This window comes from Abrus precatorius, unplaced genomic scaffold (assembly GCF_003935025.1).
Source record: "Abrus precatorius isolate BTA unplaced genomic scaffold, Abrus_2018 Scaffold9, whole genome shotgun sequence".
Classification (NCBI taxonomy): domain Eukaryota; kingdom Viridiplantae; phylum Streptophyta; class Magnoliopsida; order Fabales; family Fabaceae; genus Abrus; species Abrus precatorius.
In genome coordinates this window covers 30,666,301-30,686,783 of record NW_020874439.1, presented here as the reverse complement: position 1 = coordinate 30,686,783, position 20,483 = coordinate 30,666,301, and the positions used below count along the sequence as shown (strand labels likewise).

Here is a 20,483-nt window from a genome sequence, read left to right as displayed (position 1 = left end):
ATATGAAAGTATAAGAATTGGCTTGTTTTGGGTCCCATGTCATGACTTGGAAATTTCAGACCTACTATTTCAGTTTTCTATTCTCAACCCAAGAGATCTGAAAATCTTGTTGAGAAGACATGTCCTTTACCGTTTCAATCTATTTGTCTATATAATCTCTAATCATTTACTTTGTTGCCCAATATTCTGGTTTATTCCCATCAAGGGTATGAAATCTTTCAGATACAATTGCATTACCTAATGATAATGAGATTTGATGCACCAGCTTTCCGTCCTTCTCTATTCTTTTTCAAGTCTCATTTAACTACTATCATTCTCAGATTCTGGGCCAATGAAAGCATAGAGAGAATCCTACCCACTTTCTCGTAAACCCTTGGACAGTACTTTCGATTATGGTAAGCAAGGTCTGCCATAATCTCTCCATTTAATACCTAACGTGTGCATGATCTGTGACCATGTTAAAAATGCACTAATCTTTGAAAAGTACATAAAGCACTTGTTAATTGTTGAATGACATGGTTAAGAGACTAAAAAATGTCATATATTAATAGTTAGGCATTGTGTTTGTCATTGTTGATATATTTTTTGTTTAATAAACTACATAATATAATACATTACACGGTTATATTATAATACCTTAACGGTGTTATGGTTGCGCAAAAAATAGTGTTTTCTTTTCAAAATTTTTCTGTAAATATGGAAAAAAAATGTTGGGACCTTAAACTATTTTTATTATTTATGATTCAACCATCCTTTATGCAGCATTAACTTTTTGTAAGTAACCAGTAATAATAATCACTGTTAAAAATATTTTTAACGAAAACATGAAGATCAATTTTTAGGACTAAGAATAAGCAAAAATTTTAGTAGAAAAAATATTTATTAATTTATGAATATTTGAATTCAAGTTGAGATTTACAAACTCTATTTTTAATGAAGAGAGCCTTAATGCATAATATTTATTTTTGTTATAATGTGAGATGTTGATATGAATATGATAAATAACATCCACCTAAGAATTTTTCCTATTGTGATTCCCTAGATGCAAAATAAGGAGAACCAACTATGTAAATTATATGCTAACTAGCTTGTAGTAATGTCTGTCACTGAGGGATTTTCTCCACTGAATTAACTAGTTATTGTTCATACTCAATTAGATGCTTACTCCTCATTATACAAAAAATAAAAAATGAATTACTGTATCAAATTGGTCATAACTAGTGCAAGTGTTGATGGAAATAAGAATAAAGTGGGCAACTTGCTTTTGAATTCCACTTGCAAAAAGAAGGGTTTTCTTTTGTAAAGGATGGTGGTTAGTCTTGTCATATACTGTAGCAAAACCGAGTAGCAGGACCATTTGGCTTGTACCTCCATGCATGGTGTGGTTGTTTTATTAGACTACGCGGATTTTATATCCTTAGCCAAGTTGCAAGGGAAGACAAGGGTCGTTGTAAAATGCATCAATAATTTTGGAATTTCTATGCATAATTGACGATAAAGTTAGCAAAAAGTGAAGTACTACTTTTTATAAAGGGTCACATTTTTCTTCAAAAGAAAGTTTGGGTTAATGCATGTAGAATTGTTGTGCCCAAAAAAACTGCTATAACTCGTCATGTGATTCCATAAACGTAGTCATCCAACATTTTTAGAGTTTTTTTTCTGTGTGTTTTCTAATTAAATTTTTTGCTCTAATGTTTTCGTCGTAGTTACCTTTGAACTTTGCGAGACATTCTTCATAATGACTACATAACTTTAACTACGTTAATTGGGTGTTAATTGACAATTTTTCACACCCAAACCAATAAAATTAGAGACCATTTCAGATTTGCTCTCTCTGCGAGGATTTGCAATCACTCTTTATTTTTATCTAAGTGTTTCAAAACCCAATGCTAGTTATATAGGACTCAAGCGTTCACATCTTTTTTTCTTTGTATTGTCATTTTCGTATTCATTGCAGAGAAATATACTAGAGAAATAAATTTTATTTAGAAAGTCTTGAGACCTGAGGTACACAAATATCAAAATATTAGAGCTAGTTATTTTATAGTTAAAAAATCATCCTCACATTTTAAAAATTTCCAATATAAATTTGTAATTTTGATTAATTTACGCACATATCTCAGTTATATTCAATAATTCAGGATTAATTTATTCAATTCAAATTAAATCAGCATTTAGGCTTTTTTATGTTTTCACTTAAAAAAGTAATTTTAGATTGGTGCGTTGACTTTTGCCGTACCTTACAATGTGAAAAATTTAGAAGACTTAAATGAATCTTTAAAAAAATAAATAGAGGATTAAATTAAAATTTAATTTAAAAGACGGAAAATGATAACTTTGCCAATAAAATTTACATTCATAATTGTCTTCTTACGTCTAATATTCAACCATTCTTTCTTTTGTAAAAAATGAAATATATGTCGTGTACACTTTATCATTAATAGACCAAAGAAAAAGACAATACTTTATTATTCTGTCTAAATGTATATCTTTGAAAGCCAACAAACTTGTCCATACCTACATGAATTTGCATTATGCACAAATTGAAGCGTAGCATATATGCTCATACCTATTTGAAAAACATTTGAGATTGGTCCAAAACAAAGGAACAGTGGAAATGTGCACAAGGAATTTGTCTTGGCATATACTATTTCCCAATGCCAAGCTTGTGGAAAGTGGTATAGATGTGGTCAAAATAGCCTTATTGCAATGAAGAAAAGCTTATGAGTGATTATTTGTATCTCTAATCAAATGCATATAATAGCTTCTATTTCAATTATTGCAGCTAGCTTTGTATTTACTAGGTTGTGAATCACTGATGTAATTAATTTATAGATTCTCCTTCCAAGGAAAGGTTGTAGGCGTGTCTTTGTGCAATTTAGAGAGGGAGAGAGCACATATTTAAGAATCCTCTTCACTTTATAAGTTTAATCATTCAGAATAAGTGGTAATTGACCATCATAATAGTTTATAATAATATAGAGTTAAACTTAATTAGAAGGTAGCTATAACCCCACTGTATTAGCAACTTCATTAGTTATTTCATGTCAAAGATGATTGATCACAATGCTTACTTTGTGTCATTGGATATTTATTTATTATTATCATAAGGTCCACAAAGCACTCTTTGGGGGAGGGGTATGGTAAGATTCTTCCTTCTCATTTTCAAAGAAAGGCAATATGTGGTCAATGAATTTTCTCACCCAAAAGAGAATCCTGGAACTCCTTTTGTGTGTATATATAAATGAGTTAATGTGGTCTGTATATTAAATCATACATAAAAGTCAAATTAACGCATAAAGTCATAATCTTTTTTAAATCATAGTAAATATTACACTCAACACTCCCCTTTTCTTCAAAGAAACTTATACTGCACTATTATTCCTCCAATTTTAAAATTACACTTCCTTTGTTAATTTATTCTCGCTTGATCTATTTTCTAATGTGGACAATTTTTTTGGGGTACTTGATTCTTAATATTATCGGCAACTAAGTTTAATTTCTACTATCAACTGTGAAACTTTGTAAGATGAAATAATGATTTTGGTTAAAGTTTCAGAACCGATAAAAAAAAGATATCTAAAACTTTATTTAATCTTTAAAATTCTTAAAATCAATAATAAAATATTCAAAATAAATTATTTGTAACACTAAGTTATATAAATACAAAATAAAAAAAAGGTCTTCAAGATACTTGCTCAAAGTTGTTTATCACCACTAAGTACTTTACTTACATTAAAATGAACTAAACTGTGAGCACTTCATCATTTCGACAAAGATAGTGTAATTCTTAAGGGATTGTAATTTAAGCATTTTCTAGAGTAGCATCTTAAAAATTATGATATCATTTCTATTGGTAATCATCCACATAAAATTCAATTATCAAATTTTGCTCGTCTCATATTATTAATGAAAAAATTATTTTTGGCAAAATAAAAGGCTTAGTTTGTCTCCATAAATGGGATCAACGATTTGAGCCAAGATATGCAGAACAGTGAATCATTTAAAATAATGTTTAACAAGTGAGATCCGTACATAAAGAATCACAACGACTATGATGCTTTCTTTGGACTTACTTAGGGTACAGTGTACAAACGGCCATACAATTGTGCATGACCAAAGCCTTTTGTTAAGAATATATTACCCATCTAATCCGACATGAATCACGATTGTACCATATGTCTATATTTATTCTAATTAAATAATTAATTAATCCACATGAATCTCACTTTGTACAAAATATATTCGTGCATCTTAATCTTATCTTGGAAGAACCATTTCTAAGGTACCAGATTATGGATCTCTCAAACTCTTGCTATTTACCTTTAAATACAATTCCACTAACAGGATCCTTCACATACATTAATGCCTTCCCATTGCACGTGTCTCTTTTTACTTTAAAGTTAACATTTCATTCTAAACTTACCTTAAAATCCAATATTCTTAAAAAACATTGAAAAACCCAAGTTTTGGTACTTGTTTGTTCACCATTCATAAGTTTAAGGTTGTTGAAGAAACAAATTTTCAACACCTTCCTTCAAGTTAATACACCAAGAAGGCTAGAACTAGCTAATATTCTAATGTAAGGTATTCATTCACATAGGCACAAACACTGTACTAGAGTAGTGAACAAAAGATACTGGTTCTAGCCATCAATAATTCAATACAACCACCACCACATCATGCATGGGAATAGTTTTGGGAGGAATGCATTTGGAAAACCATGTTTTGGGTCTGAGGTCCTATGTAAGAAGACTCATGAAGAGAATTTCTGTGCAGATTCTGACCCTGCACTTTAAATCCATAAGAGTTGAGGCCATAAGGAGGCATGAACACTTGCTCATGTGCTGGATTCAGTGCCATAGCTACTCCTGCACTTGGCTGATTACTCCATTGAAAATGCATTCCAGACGAGGCGGCACTAGGATTTGGCTGCTGGTGTGAGACCATCATGGAATGCTGAGGTGAAGTGGATCTCTTGTTGTCTTCCGAAGGAGAAGTTCTTGTGGTCTCCGCGAGATTAACCGTTGTTATATCATGGATGCTTGCCCTCCTCTTGTCTTTGCCCCCCGAAAGTTGCCTGATGAAGTATTTCTGAGCATGGCTTGCCACTTGGGTTGGAGTTCGAGTAATCACAAAATTGCGTGATATGTTTCTCCAATCACCTTTTCCATACTTTTTCAGCCCCAGTAGAAACAATCTGTGGAGAATTTTCATAAATCATAATCAAGTTTAACCCCCAACAACTTCGATAAAATAAATACCACATGAATTTATTTTACTTAACTAACCATCCATAGCTACCTCATGAAAAGCTAGAAGACCTTAATACCAACAGGAAAAATATCTAACACTATATAACAACAGATAAAATGCTTGTTACTACTCCTAGGTTCATATCATTACATAAAGCACAACCTTAACTACATCCACTAATTCCTGCTTTCCTTATATACAAAACACTACTTTTTCCAAACTGATTTACATTTTCAAGAACTAAATAGTAAAATCTTCATACAGTGTTTTACACACACACATGTGAAATTAAAAACAAAAGTAACAAAAACCAATAACAAGCTTACTTGTGTTCCTCTTCAGTCCATGGCACGCCTTTCTTCCTTTCCTGATCAGGAGCTCTACCTGAGGAGGATCTCTTTGCAGTGAGTCCTTTGAAGCCATCATAGCCAGGAGTGTTCACCCAATCTAAGGTGAAGGGTGAAGTGGTAGTGTAGCCAGGAATTGGGATCAAACCAGCTTCTATGTTACAAACATCAACTTCCAATTCCTTGTAGTGCTTTATCACATCCAAAACTGTTTTTCCAGGTATCATCTCAGTCACTTTGTGCCACCGATCTGGGGTGTCCTTATCATACACTGCAAGAGCATTTTCAAAGAGCTTGTTCTCTGCAGGGGTCCATTTGGTGTTGTTCCTGTTATCATCAAGAAGCCAATTCGAGTTGTGAATATATGGTGCGGTCGGAGGAGGGAGGATTTCCATTTCCCACTTCATCACACACCAAAGTCACAAGAAACACACAACAAAAACTAAGGTAGCATGAAGAAGAAGGTTTGGAGCAATTAAGGATGGTTTGGTTTGGTTTGGGTGTGTGTTTGTGGGCTCAAAGATTTCACTTGAAAGATTACAACTTTATATGAAACAGGGTTGATTCAGAACAAGAGAGAGAAAGAGGGAGAGATAAATGAGAAGCAGAGGTGGAGGTTTTACCACAACATTATCAAGGATAAATCAACAAGCATTTTTTAAAGGAATCAGAATACCCTTTTTTATGTGTAGGAAAGGAAGCATGCTCCTCAGGAATCTAGAAAAGACCCACTTTGTAAAAAAATCAAAGAGAATGCTCCAAATTGAGGTTCAAGATTATTGCCTAATTGGTCCAAAAAGAAAACCCTAGAACCACTTGTGAGATCTAAAATCCAATGAACTTCCCTCTCAAATACTAATCTGGAATTGAGACACACCAAAATTCCAGAAAAAAAAATCCAAAAAAAAAAAAAAAAACTTGACAATTTTTAGAGAGAAAAATCTGGCAACTCTTTCTGCACCTTCAACTTCAGCTTAGCCCAATTGGGAAAGTAATTGGAAGCCAAGAAAAAGCAAAAGGGGTGAAGCCAGAGACAATGAATGTGCAAACCCAATTAGGAAATAGCAGAAAGACTCAGAATTTATGAGGTACCGAAGAAGAAGAAGAAGTGAGAAAGAGAAAAAGAAAACCTTGTTATTAAAAAAGTCCCTCTTTTTTTAAATTCCCTTTTCTTGATGCTATAGAGCAACAAAGAACAGAGAAAGAAATATTGAAAACAAACTAAGCACAAAAAGAAAAGCAACAAGAGCCCCCAAATGGAAAAGAGGGTAATATATGGAAGCTGAAAAAGCAAAGTGACCAAGCTTCAGGGAATGAATCTTAAAACAAAGTTTGCCACTCAAAGAGGAGGCATCAAAGGAGAGAGAGAATCAAAAAACAGTGGATGAAGGTGGTGAGCTGTGATTGGGTGCTATGTGTTTGTGGATCCTGAAACTAAATAAAAAGTTCCCTCTTATTATAATAGAGGCCCCTGCTTCTGTGCACTTTTTATTTAAATAATAATAAAGAAATTAATAATTTATAAATACATCATATTCTTGAAAATATTACTTTATTCATTTGCTCAGATTTTGTTTATTGTTATCACAGTTTTATTCATTTTAGTTTTTAAGAGTTGAATTTAAACATCTAAAAATATTTTTTTAATGAAAAATATTTAAAAGTAATTTTTAAAACTATTGTTATTTTTGGTCATGGATGATGGAGGCTCAGTTGTGTGGCTGGTCAATGAAATTTTAAATCGAAATTTTATTTACAAAAAATAAGAATTTATTCTTATATTGTGTCATGAAAAAGAATTGGTACCTACATTGTCTTGTATAATTCCTTTGGGCCGTTTGATGAACAGAATGCCATAGAAAATAATATGAAACATAGAGATCAATAAAGACTAATAAAATAATATTTTTTCATTTATTTTATATTTGATGTTATTAAAATAATAAAATTTATATTTTTTAAAAATATTTAAGAAAAAATATATAAATTATATGTAAATGGATAATATTATTTATTTATTAAAAATCAATGTTTTTAAAAAATGAAAAATTTTAATTTTTAATATATATGTATATATATATATATATTAAAATTTAAAAAAAAATTATGTGTATGTAATATTAAAATTTAATACTAAATTATTATAATTTTATTCAATTTTTATAATTAATTTTTTGAGTAAAAAATTATAGTTAGAACAAAAAAATTATAAACATGTATTTTATAAAATGATTTAAATTTTTTTTATAAATATTTTGTAAAAACAATATACTTTTCTTAAAATACTAAAAATAAAATAAAATATAATAAATTTATTGCTCTTATGATGTCTATCAGACGAAATTTTATTATTAATATATTTAAATATGCAACTAAACTTGTGCGAAAAAGTTGACTTTAATCATTATTTTATGGAATCTTTTTACAAGTTCAAGGACTTAGGAAAAACACGTAAGTAATCCTTATACAGTGATCACTTTTATTTGGATCCAATTGACTATAAAATTACGTTATTTTCATGCATTACATATTTTATTCACGATATATATTAATCACTGTTATTAGTATATTAGTTAAGACATTAAAAATATTAATAATATTTTTTCACTAATTTAATATAATTCAATATATTTTTAATAAAAATTATTTTCGATTCTTTAACACCCTCTGTCTAATTAGAGGCTAGTAATCTATTCCTTCTGAAGGTGCATTTTTAGAAAGTTAATTTTTATAATTGTTAAAGTGGAATTTTAAATTATTTATTTTCTAAGGTGTCTAAAATTGCACCCAGCATACCTTATTGAAACATTTTTTTAATTTGATAACGCTATGAATGAAAAGGTAAATTCTGATTTGAAACTCGAATTCTGTAATTAATTTTCAAATTCATATTTTTTATTAATATATTTAATTTAGGAAACGAATTAAATTACTCGAAAAATAATTCCGTAATATATATTTATATTAGTTAGTCAGTTAAATTGTTAACAAACTGTGATAATTTGAATCCAAATTTCTGATCAACAATAGCACATTTCTGATTAACATATGTTGATAATATAAGTGGATAGGACTCTTAAATCATAATATAAGATATACTTATTTAATTTTTCATTTAATCACTCTTAAATTTTAGGTATTTTGATCTAAAAAATACATTTTAAAATATATTTATCAATTTCACATATTATGATTTTATTTTCAATACTTATTTTGCCTCTTGACTAGAGAGAGTAATTTTGCCTCAAAAGTGACTATACTAGATTGAACATGTCACGTGGCTCATCATCAAACACGTGTGATATGCTCAAATTCATATCACTCTCGAATATGCAATACTTAATTAAAAAATAATAATAATAATAATAATAATATCGTTCATGCAAGTGTGATATATCTGACGTGAAAAAAAAAAAGAAAAAAGCTTCAAACTTATTGATAAATGGTTTTAAAAAAATCCTAATTTGACAAATATTTTTTAAAATGTATTTTTTTTTATAAAGAAAGGTAAATTTTATCATAAAATTCTGAAAAGTTGAAGGGCAAAAGAGTAATAGGAAAAGGGGTAGCCGCCAAAGCAACGGTTGAGATGGACAGAAAAGTGTGACTGGGGAAGTGGGTCCAACGCCACCTTTCCGCATTATTATGGGTTTTAGGATCTCTAGGACGTGGGTCCCTTCCTCAACCTTCACACGTGTCCTTCTTTCATTCCATAACTTTTTATCATTACCTCATCACTCGCTCTTTAAATTCTGTAAAACACCTTCATATTACTGTAACTGTTAAATTTAGATATTTATATTATTCAAATAATATATAGTATTTATTTAAGTAAATTTTTAAAATATTAATAATAATCATCAATCAACCACCGCCTCTCTTATTTTTTATTTTTAAACTTTATTTACACATATATAAATAATATTTTTTATTATTTTATAAAATGAAATAAAAATACATAATTTATGATCATCTTAAAAAATATAATTCAGGGTTTATGAAAATGAAAGATAAAAGATTTAAAACAAATATAATGGAAGATTTGTTTTAACTTTTTCCCCCTAAAAAAGCAAAACAGAGCATGTGCAGCATGAGCAGGATCGACGAAGAAGCGCGTGAGAAGAGTGTGTCGGTCTGCGGTGGAACAGTGGGAGCGGAGCGTGAAGCGCACGCAGCATCAGGTTAGGGAGTGCTCCACGGCATGTGGTTGGGAAAGCAAAGAGCAAAGGGCAAAACGGTCCCCTTCTGATGTGACCAACTGTTTAGAACGCGTCTTCTCCTTTTCACTTCCATTTTTACCCCTCTGCAATACTCCAATGTCATTTTCCTTGCATCTATAATAATAACTTTTACTTTTTTAAATTAAAGAATATTTTATATTTTTTATACATTAAATAATTATTACTGTTAATTTTATAATTAGTAGAGTTTGTGTTCAAATTTAAATCTGACCATTTATTTTGTGTAAGTTGACCAACTTGGTAGCTCGCATTTCGCACGTGTATAAATGATAAACATGGAAATATCATATTTATATAACTCTGATCAGTAGAGATAAGTTTAGTCTTTATATTTTACGTATGAATTTTAGAAAATATCTTTATATGTAACTTAAATTAAAAATATTATAAATAATTTAGTTATATTTAAGGGAAATTCGAGTAGGTGTATATGATATTTGAAGTGGTCGGAAATGGATCCCTACAATCCCAAATTGTGCTTTAAAAGACGGAAAATGACGAAAGCAGCATTTTGCATTTCTCTTTTGTCCATATTGTTTTACAACTTTTTTTCTCTGTCATACTTTTTATTATATGATGAAAGCTATCCTACAAATAAATATCAACTATTTTAACTAATGGAAATCGATCCGAATAACGAGTGATTAGATATTATTTAAATTAAATTAGATAAAAAAATATTAACTCTTTTAGTATTAATTAATTTTTTTACCATTTAATCATGCCTCGATCTCCATTTTAGAGCATAATAAAATGATATTAAGTATTAAATTTATTTTAAAACGTAAAATAAAAAATAATAATTATATGTGTATATACGTATAATAGATCATATAATTAAAGACTATAACTTATTAATTTATTCTATAAAATAAACCCCTCGTTTCATAAAAATTAAATTTAAATTAATTAATAAGTTACAAATTAATATGTTTTTTAATTTATCTTTTTTAAAGAGAGGAAGTAAAGTGAGTGGCCCCTCCTATGAAGACCTCCCCCGAATTTGGACAAAATAGAAGGGATGTGTTTTTTTATTTTTACAAAACTTATATAATGTTCTTTAAAAGTTATTAATGTTTTTATTAATTAAAATATAGTTTTGTATTTAATATTATAATAAATTGTTTAAATAAAACTTAAAGAGCTGTATTTAAATGTATTAGTTTATTTATTTTAATAATAATTATTTTATAGAATCTAAAAAATTAAAATAATTGTTTATTAAGAAAAATATTATATAAAATTCTAATTTTTATTAAACTAAACTTTTATATATATTAAATTATTTTTTCACCTTCTTTTCTCATCTAAATAGTACATTTATTTTATTTGTATTCTGTCTTTTTATCTTTCATTTTTTTTTCTCATCATCATTTTTATTTTGAATTTTTTTTTCAGTTAATTTGCTAACTAAATAGACAAGCTTATTAGATTATTAGCATAGATGTTTATGTGCATACAATATATAACTCGATCGGTCAAAAAATTAGATTCATTGGGACAGATGATTAAAACGAGCACGAGGACTAATACAATATTTGTCCATTTAATTATGATTATGATCAGTTAACATAAGCTTGGTATGAACAAGTATGCAGTATTTGTAAGTAATTAATTATTCTTATGTGAGGTGTATATTGGTTTTCTGTTGGTATCTTTTTTTAATGTTTTTTTAGATGGACAAAGATGAATATTATTATTTCTTTTGAAACTGACACTTTTGACACATATTCTATCTAATATATTATTCACATTTAGTAGAGTGCATGCATTCACTTCTTGGGAGAACAAAACCAAACAAAACTATTCAATTTATTAAAATGAATAAAAAGTTTTATTACTCTTTTTTTTAAAATACTAATAATATTGAAGTATTAAATTATTTATTGCCATTTTTACAGTATAACATAATAAGAGACATAATTTTTTTTATATTGGTGTAAATTTAAAAACTGTTATATTAAATTTAAATTTTTTATTTAATTTACATCTAATAATAAATGAAATAATAAATTATAATTTATTAAATATAAATTAAATAAAAAAATTTAAATTAGATGTAAGAGTTTTAAACTTATATGAGTATAAAAAGATTATTTTTTATGTAATAATGGGTATAAATGATAACAAGTGTCCCTCGAAAGTCATGGAGGGAAAGGGTAGAGAGAGTTGTTGGGAAGAAAAATTGATTCCACAAGAATGAAAATAATTAAGAGATAAATGAATGGAAAGCAACATTAAATTGAAGAATGAATAAAATAAAGAAAATGGTTTGGGAAGGACAATAGCTACCACCAAATAGTTTCCATAAATGGAAAGATTCCCTTTTTAATTGTGCTTTCTATAAAAGTGAGACAAATGTGATTGTGGTGTTCAAGTTGAGGTCTCTCACTCATGTGCGCGCGTGCAAATCCAGCCAAAAATAAAGGGTTTAAATTTAGGTCTATAATGCACCTAATGCATCTAATTTTAAACATCACACTACCAAACCAATCAATACTTATCTTCTCCCCCTTTGTTCTCTTTTTTCCCTCAAATAACTTTGTACTACATATAACCTTTCTATTGCATGGATAAATGTTTTTCATTTTAATCAATATGTAGTTTTGCCTTCAAAGTAAATCATTTATGTTGATTTGTTCTCTAAATATATTTATTTTTTTAAAAATCGTTAATTTATGATTAGATTTTTAATTATCAATAGATAGTTAATTTACATGGTATATGGGCATGTATATATATATATATATATATATATATATATATATATATATATATATATATTTAAAAAAATTAAGATTTGGGTTTTGTGAAAACTCAAAATGAAACCGCAATTGTTAAACCAAAAGAAGAAGACTCAACCATAGTTAAATTGTGAGTGAATTGATATTAATTCAATGTATATTTTTATTTTGTATGATATATTAAATAAAGGTAATAATATAAAACTATCATCAAGTAATGGTAATAAAACATGAATTTAATTAAAATATACTAACAGTATAAAGATATTATATAGTCATTTAATTATGAATTATTAACAATTATTGATTTTTGTAATATTTTTTAAATTATATTTATAATAATTTCTTGTTAGTTGATAATGTAATTTTTTTTTAACACTAACCATGTACTGATATTAAAGTCATTAAACGTGACAAATATAACATCTATAATTTTATAAATATTTTAATTATAAAAAGTCTATAATAAAGTGCAATATTTAATATTATGGATATTTAACTGGGAAGCAAACAGGCAGTAATATTTGTTGGTATCTAGATTGTATTAAATCCTTAAACAATTCCTTGTACAAAATTTTCTAATTTTTTTGTTAGTCATTTATTTTTTTTGGACTTTGGCCCAAGAAAAGGAAAATAAGCTACTTAATATTATTTTGACTTGCATCATTTGTGAGGTTTGGGCTACAAGAACTTCACAAAAACATGTGTTGGTGGCAAACATTATGATTGAAATGAATCCAAATATAGAATGTAAGATTAAAAAATTAGTTCAAATATCATAATAAATAGAGAAGGACTAAGACCAACTTTGATCAACAAAGTTAATTCAAACAAGAAAGATTTACTAAATTATTCTAAGAATAATTTGTTCTTAACCAGCACTTAAATCCAAATATCGGCTATACTTATACGAAAGATTTAGAGCTAGTTTGACTCTCTTTTTTTTCATATTTTTGTTTTAAAATCTTCTTTTAAAAATAATTTTTAAAATATTTTTCAAAAATGAAGGAAAAAGTAATTTACAATATGTCTTCCTCTTTCTTAGTGAATTTTGTTATAAACTTGTCATTAATAAATAGAAAAAGAGAAAATTTAAAAACATGCGAGAGTTGTTTTATTTTGATTTTGATTTTTAAAATGCATGTTTTAGAAACGATTTTTAAAACTTAAAAGAGATAAGAATAAACCATATAAAAACATTTCTTTTTTACCTTTTTGTTAAAAATAAAAATAAACACACTCTGTTTTGTCTTAATTTCTATTGCGTAAGCAAGCAGCATTGCAATTTTGTCATTACTGGTAACAAGAAGTTAACTGAAATTTTGATGCAGTGCAAGACAAAGGGGCTTAAAAATCCTTAAAATTCCAATTAACATTTTTATACATAATTAAAGCCAAAAATATCATTCAAGAAGGAGAAAGATAAGAATACAAACAATGTTAAAAAAATAATGAAAAGGAAAAATGTTGAAGACATGGAAAATGATCATTTGGTCTTATTTCACTCTCGGCATCTTCTCCTTTCTTTACTCCAAGAAAATCTTGTTATTAGCCTTGATTGTTGTTCCTCCCTTTGCCATATATGGTTTTTTTTTTTCCTTTTTTAATGTTTTCTCTTCCTCACTGAGCTTAGAATGTTACTGTGCAGTATTCTCAACACTTTGGGAGGTCACTTGGAGGTGGTAATAGAGATTCATTTGGTCCTTTACCATTGTCCACTACAAATGCCATCTTCAATCCCCATGTGGTATGAATTTCTAAGTGGCAATGCATAAACCAAACCCCTGACAAAACAAAGTATCATATATATTTATATTAAAAAAATAAAAATATTAACATAAACACTTAAAGTTAAATTTAAGTAACTAATAATAATAAAGAATTTATTATATTTTTTTATGCAATGAATATTTTTTTAAATAAAAATTTACTATTTTGAATGTTAAAACTCATTGTTAAAAGCTTATAGATTTACATTTACTTTAGAGTTACTAGTTGTAGCTTCTTGTTAAATCTATGTTTACAGTATTTTCAACATTGTTTCCAAACACACCTTTATTTTTCTACAAATTTCTAAGCATTTGACTTAAAAAATTTAGGCATAATTAAATTCATGACTTTACCTGGATTGTCAGCCCTGAATCTAATAGCAGTCCACCCTCCAGCTGGAACACCAACTGTGTTTCTCTCCACAGGATCGATAAGGTTAAATTTTTTTGGGTCCTTTGTGGATTCAAAATTCCCTTGACCCTTGCCAACTACAAAGAAATTGAAACCATGAAGATGAATAGGATGATTCTCAGGTGTTATCATTCCAGTATCTTGCAAAACTAATTGAACTGTAGAATTGTAAGTAAGTCTATAGACCCTTGTCCCTTTCATGGTATTTAAATTTGATGGTTGTGGCCCTGTGAAGTTATAGACCATAGGAGGATTCCCAGGAAAATCATCAGTGAAAACACCCTTAATGTTGAAGAAATGTGCTTGAAGAAGAGAGATATTCGGCATCACAAAGGTAACATTGTTGATATCTGCAACCACCCTACTATTATTCACACAAGTAGCACAAGGACTGATACCAAGGCTAACAGTGAAAAGTAAGTTATGGTCAATTTTTAATGGAACTCTAGCAGGGTACTTTTTGGAGTTTAAGCTTCTAAGAGAGTCAGTGAAACTTGTGGCAAGTGGAGTAGCATTTTTAGGAGGCATAGAAGTGAGGGTAGTGATGGTGGAGCCAAGGGTGCCTGAATAATGTAATGTAGCAGTGGCAGTTTTGTTGTCAACTGCAATAGGAGCATCCATGAAAGGAGAGGCTGCAATCAAGTATTTGCCGCTTGCATGGTTGGTTGTTAGAAGTACATTTGTGGTTTGGCCAGGTGCTATGACTATGGTATCAGTTTTAAAAGGTTTTGTGTAGGTTGCATCAACCTCAACAACAGTGAGTTCATGGCCAGCAATCCTAAAGAAGAGTTCTTCATTGAGGGCAGCATTGATGATTCTTAGCAAGTAGGTGTTTCCTTGTTGAACTTGGAATTTAAATCCTCCTATACACAAAGAAAAATTGAAAAATACTAGTTAGTCTTGTGTCAGGAGAAAATAAATGAAAAGTTTTAAATTTTTTTGTTCTTTGGCTTTAACTACATATGAAAACTTGTTAATGTCAATTTTTTAGACACTTTGACTCTTGGTCTATTTGCATTAGAGTTTGGTTCCTCACCTTGTGAAGCACAACCTTGAACAGATCCTGGATGGCCATTAATTGTGTGAGCATCCGAGACATTAGGAGCCAAACCAGATTTTAAAGCTTCATTTATAATAGCTTCAGTGTCTGATTTCCACCATTCACCTGAATCAAATTGAGATATTGTAAGAATTGTGAAATATACTTTCTATTCTATTAGAATAATTAATCAAGGTTAAAGGAAAATGTTCATTATGATTTTTTTTTTAAATTCATTATTAAAACTAGGAAAGTGAAATATTTAGCTACATGTAAAAAAATTAAAACAGTAGAACTTACTCAATATGATAACCTGTTCCATATTTGGTTTGGGAAAAGGGTAAAGAACTCCAAGCTTGGGTAATATGACCAAGGCGCCATGGAGAGTGGCCCTGAGCCAGAGGATATGTGCATGCCACCATAATGTACCTCTTTGGCCCGTAAGGGTAAAGTTGTACACATAATTTTGGCCTGGTTGAATTGGGCACTGGGTAATGTATGCTGGCCCATCAGCCCAACCTGTTCTCAATTGTCTGATTCCATGCCTGTTCAAATAATTAATTTAATAGTTGACCCAAAAAAATTAATTAATTTAATAATTTTTATAAAAAAGTAATAAAACAATAGCAAAAAATATTGAGATATGAGTGATAAGAAACTCTAGCACCCTTACCAATGGATGCTAACATTGTATTTGACATGGTTGACCACCTTAACAAGAACAGTGTCATCTTCCCTAGCATAAATTGTAGGACCTGGGAACTTTCCATTTATGGTGACAATGGGCTTGGTTGAGCACAATCTTGTGGCATTCTTCAGCACCACCTGTGCATAACATCAACCAATTAATAGCCATTATTCAGGAATTTCAAGTTGATTTGTTGCACCAATCTTGATCAATACGAAGAAAAAAAGTGTAATTACGACTTTACAAACATCTACTAATTTAAATGCTTTGGCTTCTCAACTATTCCACACCTAATTGAACAAGAAAGGTAAATTCTATAGTAGCTCTATATTTAAGGGACATCGATACTTAATATGAAGTTATTGTAAAAAATTGAATTCAATCTCGTAAAATCCTTTTATAAGTATAAAATTTGTTACATATTAATACTAACTTTAGTTTATTTATAAAGTAATTTTAATATATACACATGACAAGTTTTTATTAATTCAAATAAAAAGATATTGATACTTCTATCAGACAGCAAAGTGCTGAAATGATCACCTCGAGTCAATTAGAAAGATTTTTACAACTTAGGTCTCGTCGCTTAACCATTCTAGTTGTGGTTGTACTAATAATGTAGTGTAACTTTAATGTTTTTGCCAAAACATGTATAAAAAATGAATGTTACCTACTGGAAATCAAATCATGTACCTACCTATCATCGAATTTTTAGTAAATATGTCGATTGAAGCAATAAAATGTTCGGATTAAAACATAGAAATAATGATCCAACCACCAAAAAATAAAATCCAATATGTATAATTTGCCTCCATGTAGGTGTGTGTCATTTCAGTTGATGAACATGGCAACTAAAGAAAGTTCTGTCACCAGCTTTTTGTCAAGAGAAATTCATTTATCAGAAACTGGCCCCGGTCGGGTTTAGGAAAGGGAAAGCGTTTAATCATTACAAGGGTCATTGTTGGCTTCTTACATCTCTCATGAGATTAACATTGATTAGATTGTTAATTAAGGTTTCAAAAACTTTAATTTATTGTAATGACAACAGTAATTGAAAAGGACTAACATTAACTACCTCTGTGGAAGCTCAAACTAAAATTTCTAACATTGGTGGTTGAACTATTATATTCATCAATAATAATAGCTCTAGCTCACAGCAGTCAAATATATGACTGATGGTAGAAGTAGTTAATATTTTTAGATGCGAACGTTAATTACAATTAGTTGTTAGTATTTCACAAAATTAATAAACATTTTCAACATTCGGTGCACTGTTAGCTACATCACCCAAATTATAATCCCATTTCAAATATATACTAGCCAGATTAGTCAAAATTTACTCATCCAAAACTCTTAAAATTAAGAAAGTTGATGCTATGGTAATTACTGTTGCATTTGAACGATGGTGCTGTTTAATTGTTAAAATCCAATTTAAAACTCTTGACATGCAACGATTACAACTAAGTGGAAGAGAAAAAGGTAAACAAATCTTCAATGCATGCTTTTACATGAAAAGTAGATTAATAGAAAATAAATGAACAAAAGAAAACAAGCTTAAATATGTTAACACATGGCTTGAAAATCAATAAGTGACAAACTCTTAGTTAATCACGTGATTATTAAAAACCAAAAGTGTTAAATTTAAAAAATTACAGCCTAAAATAAAAATAAGCACTAAAATTAAAATCTTATAAAAAAAAATATAGGCTAACTACATATTTAAGCATAAAAAGACATATACGATATTCATTTTGATCTTATGAAAGTTTCATTTCATTTCATATTTCTTCATCTCTCATTTTCCAATGATATAAACTTAGCAAACTTCATTATTTTATATGCTTTGCATGAGTGGCATGATAAAATGTAAATAATATAACAATGCACCTACATTGAACTTGTAGTGGCGAACCATAGCTTCCACAGATAGTGGAAACAAGCAAGCTGCAAGCAGTAGCATAATTCGAATCCCTGAAGCTGCCATAGCCACCCCTTTTGAGCTCTCTATTCAAATAGCTTCTTCTTTGCTGGGTAGCCACTCTCTTGAATACACTGCAAGAGACAGAGCAAGAAGGACAACCTTATAAAGAGGCACTCTCTGCTGTAATGTCCCTTTTAATTAGTTGGTAGAAGGAATACTTAAGAGTTAAGATGTAAGGTCTATATATTATAAAGTGCAAATAACTCAAAATAATAATAATAAACACCAAAACACTATCACAAATTACTGTTATTTATTTTTCTTGTGTATTACATAAAGTAGTATCCATCAACCAGAACACATTTTGAAGCTAAGCTAGTTGAGTTTCTGGGGTGTGATGTCTATTTTTTCTATTCCTTTCTACTACAATAAGTGGTCCAATTCAGATGCTGGGTTTGGTCCACCCATTTAGGGTAAAGTACAACGATTCTCAACAAACATGTACCAATTGATGAAATGGACACACATTTTTACACCTTATTCTACTATACGGCTTTACAAATTAAGAATATGTATAGCACCTTAAGTACACATAACGTAGCTTCTAGTTAATCATTGGAAATTTCGGCAATTGGTTCCAAAAAGTAATTAGAAATGAATCATATCATATATTATACATTTTGAATGGTATTTGACTAAGTTCATTTGTATTTTAGTTAATAAGAATGTGAGTACTGAACATTTAATTCCAGACCACTTGATTAAAGAATTTTGATGCCCATTATTAGTTTTCTCAAAAACCCAACTCTTAGGACTTTAAAAATGATAATTTAATACCTATGATTATCACAAACACAGACACACATAACTATAATATGTATTAATGTATGTATATGTTACTCTATGTGACAAATTTTCAAAGGTGTTTTGGCGTTGAAGGAGGGCATGCATGAGATGTTATGTTAGTCCAACAGAGTTATATTGGTGAAGAATGGTTTTCAGTAACTGTTGAGTGTAGACAGTGGCAGATTACATCAAAGAAGTTTCTTCTTGAAGGCTAAAGATTATAGGAGTGGTTGGCAATTCATCTCATTGAGCCAATATTTTTCATGTACACCACTTTTTAACTGGTTTTTTATGCACATTTAACTCACTACCTACTCATGTTGTTCATGTACACTAATTATATATTTTATTGCCTTTCTAACTCACTACCTACTCATGTCTCTTTTACCCAGTCAGAGCCTAGTTTGATATATATTTTATAGTGCCAAAAATGTTAATATATACATTCTTTAAAAGTAATTCAAATTAAATGAGATTCTTCAAATAATGTAGGTCATATTCCTTTTTCAAAAAGTCTTATTCATAATTTATAAATCTTGTTTGATTTCAATCAATAATATTTTTTTTAAAAAAAATATGTTACTAATATTTTTCTTATTAATTATACCTAATTGTTGGTTCACAAAAGTGAGGCTACTTTTTAATATTATTTATCACGCAATCTGTAATGTATGAGATTGAGTTTAAGGTTACAATCTTAGCCTATAAATTTATTACCAAAAGTGGATCGCCATTCATGTGTAAAGATAAGGGGCTGTTCAGGAACGTCTTTCTATTTTTATTTTTCACTTTTATTTACAAACTTATTACCCTTTTTATTTTATTTCATAAATTTATAAAAAAATAGTAAAAATAGAAAACCAATATTTTTTACTGTTTTTTTTTTTTACAAATCTTTGAAAATAAAAAATAAAATGATAATTTTGCAACTAAAAGAGTAAAAATATTTTCTAAAACAAAACAGTTTCTAAAATTCTCTAAATTAATTTGATTTGTTTTGAGAATTTGGATTACTAGTTACTTATTGTGTTCAAAAATTCATTTATGTTCAATAAATTAAACTACAATACGTTTTATTTTTAGAAGAATAAAATTGATTTTTCAAAAAATAGAAAGAAACACAATATAATTTAAATACGAGAGAGAAGTATTCTTTATCTTTCTTTTTTTTCCTTGCAACTCACTTGAATATCAAATTTTGGATGTTAGTTCTTAAGTAA

General features: G+C 29.0%; 2 protein-coding genes across 3 annotated transcripts; both read right to left on the bottom strand.

Moving 5' to 3' along the window:
* Window positions 1–4,301: 4,301 nt before the first annotated feature.
* Window positions 4,302–7,030, bottom strand: LOC113849329 (transcription factor DIVARICATA-like). The gene is made up of 2 exons (XM_027479170.1): window positions 5,583–7,030; window positions 4,302–5,200 (listed from the first exon to the last, which is right to left on the bottom strand). The coding sequence occupies exons 1-2, from the start codon at window positions 6,008–6,010 to the stop codon at window positions 4,681–4,683; spliced, it is 948 nt and encodes a 315-aa protein (XP_027334971.1). The 5' UTR covers window positions 6,011–7,030; the 3' UTR covers window positions 4,302–4,680.
* Window positions 7,031–13,933: 6,903 nt separating this feature from the next.
* On the bottom strand, window positions 13,934–18,551 carry LOC113849140 (laccase-4-like). Of its 2 annotated transcripts, none has more exons than XM_027478814.1 (6): window positions 18,388–18,551; window positions 16,482–16,633; window positions 16,109–16,353; window positions 15,806–15,934; window positions 14,712–15,632; window positions 13,934–14,372 (listed from the first exon to the last, which is right to left on the bottom strand). In XM_027478814.1, the coding sequence occupies exons 1-6, from the start codon at window positions 18,478–18,480 to the stop codon at window positions 14,242–14,244; spliced, it is 1,671 nt and encodes a 556-aa protein (XP_027334615.1). In that variant the 5' UTR covers window positions 18,481–18,551; the 3' UTR covers window positions 13,934–14,241. The 2 variants fall into 2 exon arrangements, with proteins under 2 accessions (XP_027334615.1, XP_027334616.1); XM_027478815.1 differs by having other exon boundaries at window positions 13,953–14,372; window positions 14,712–15,629; window positions 18,388–18,539.
* Between the last annotated feature and the right edge of the window lie 1,932 nt (window positions 18,552–20,483).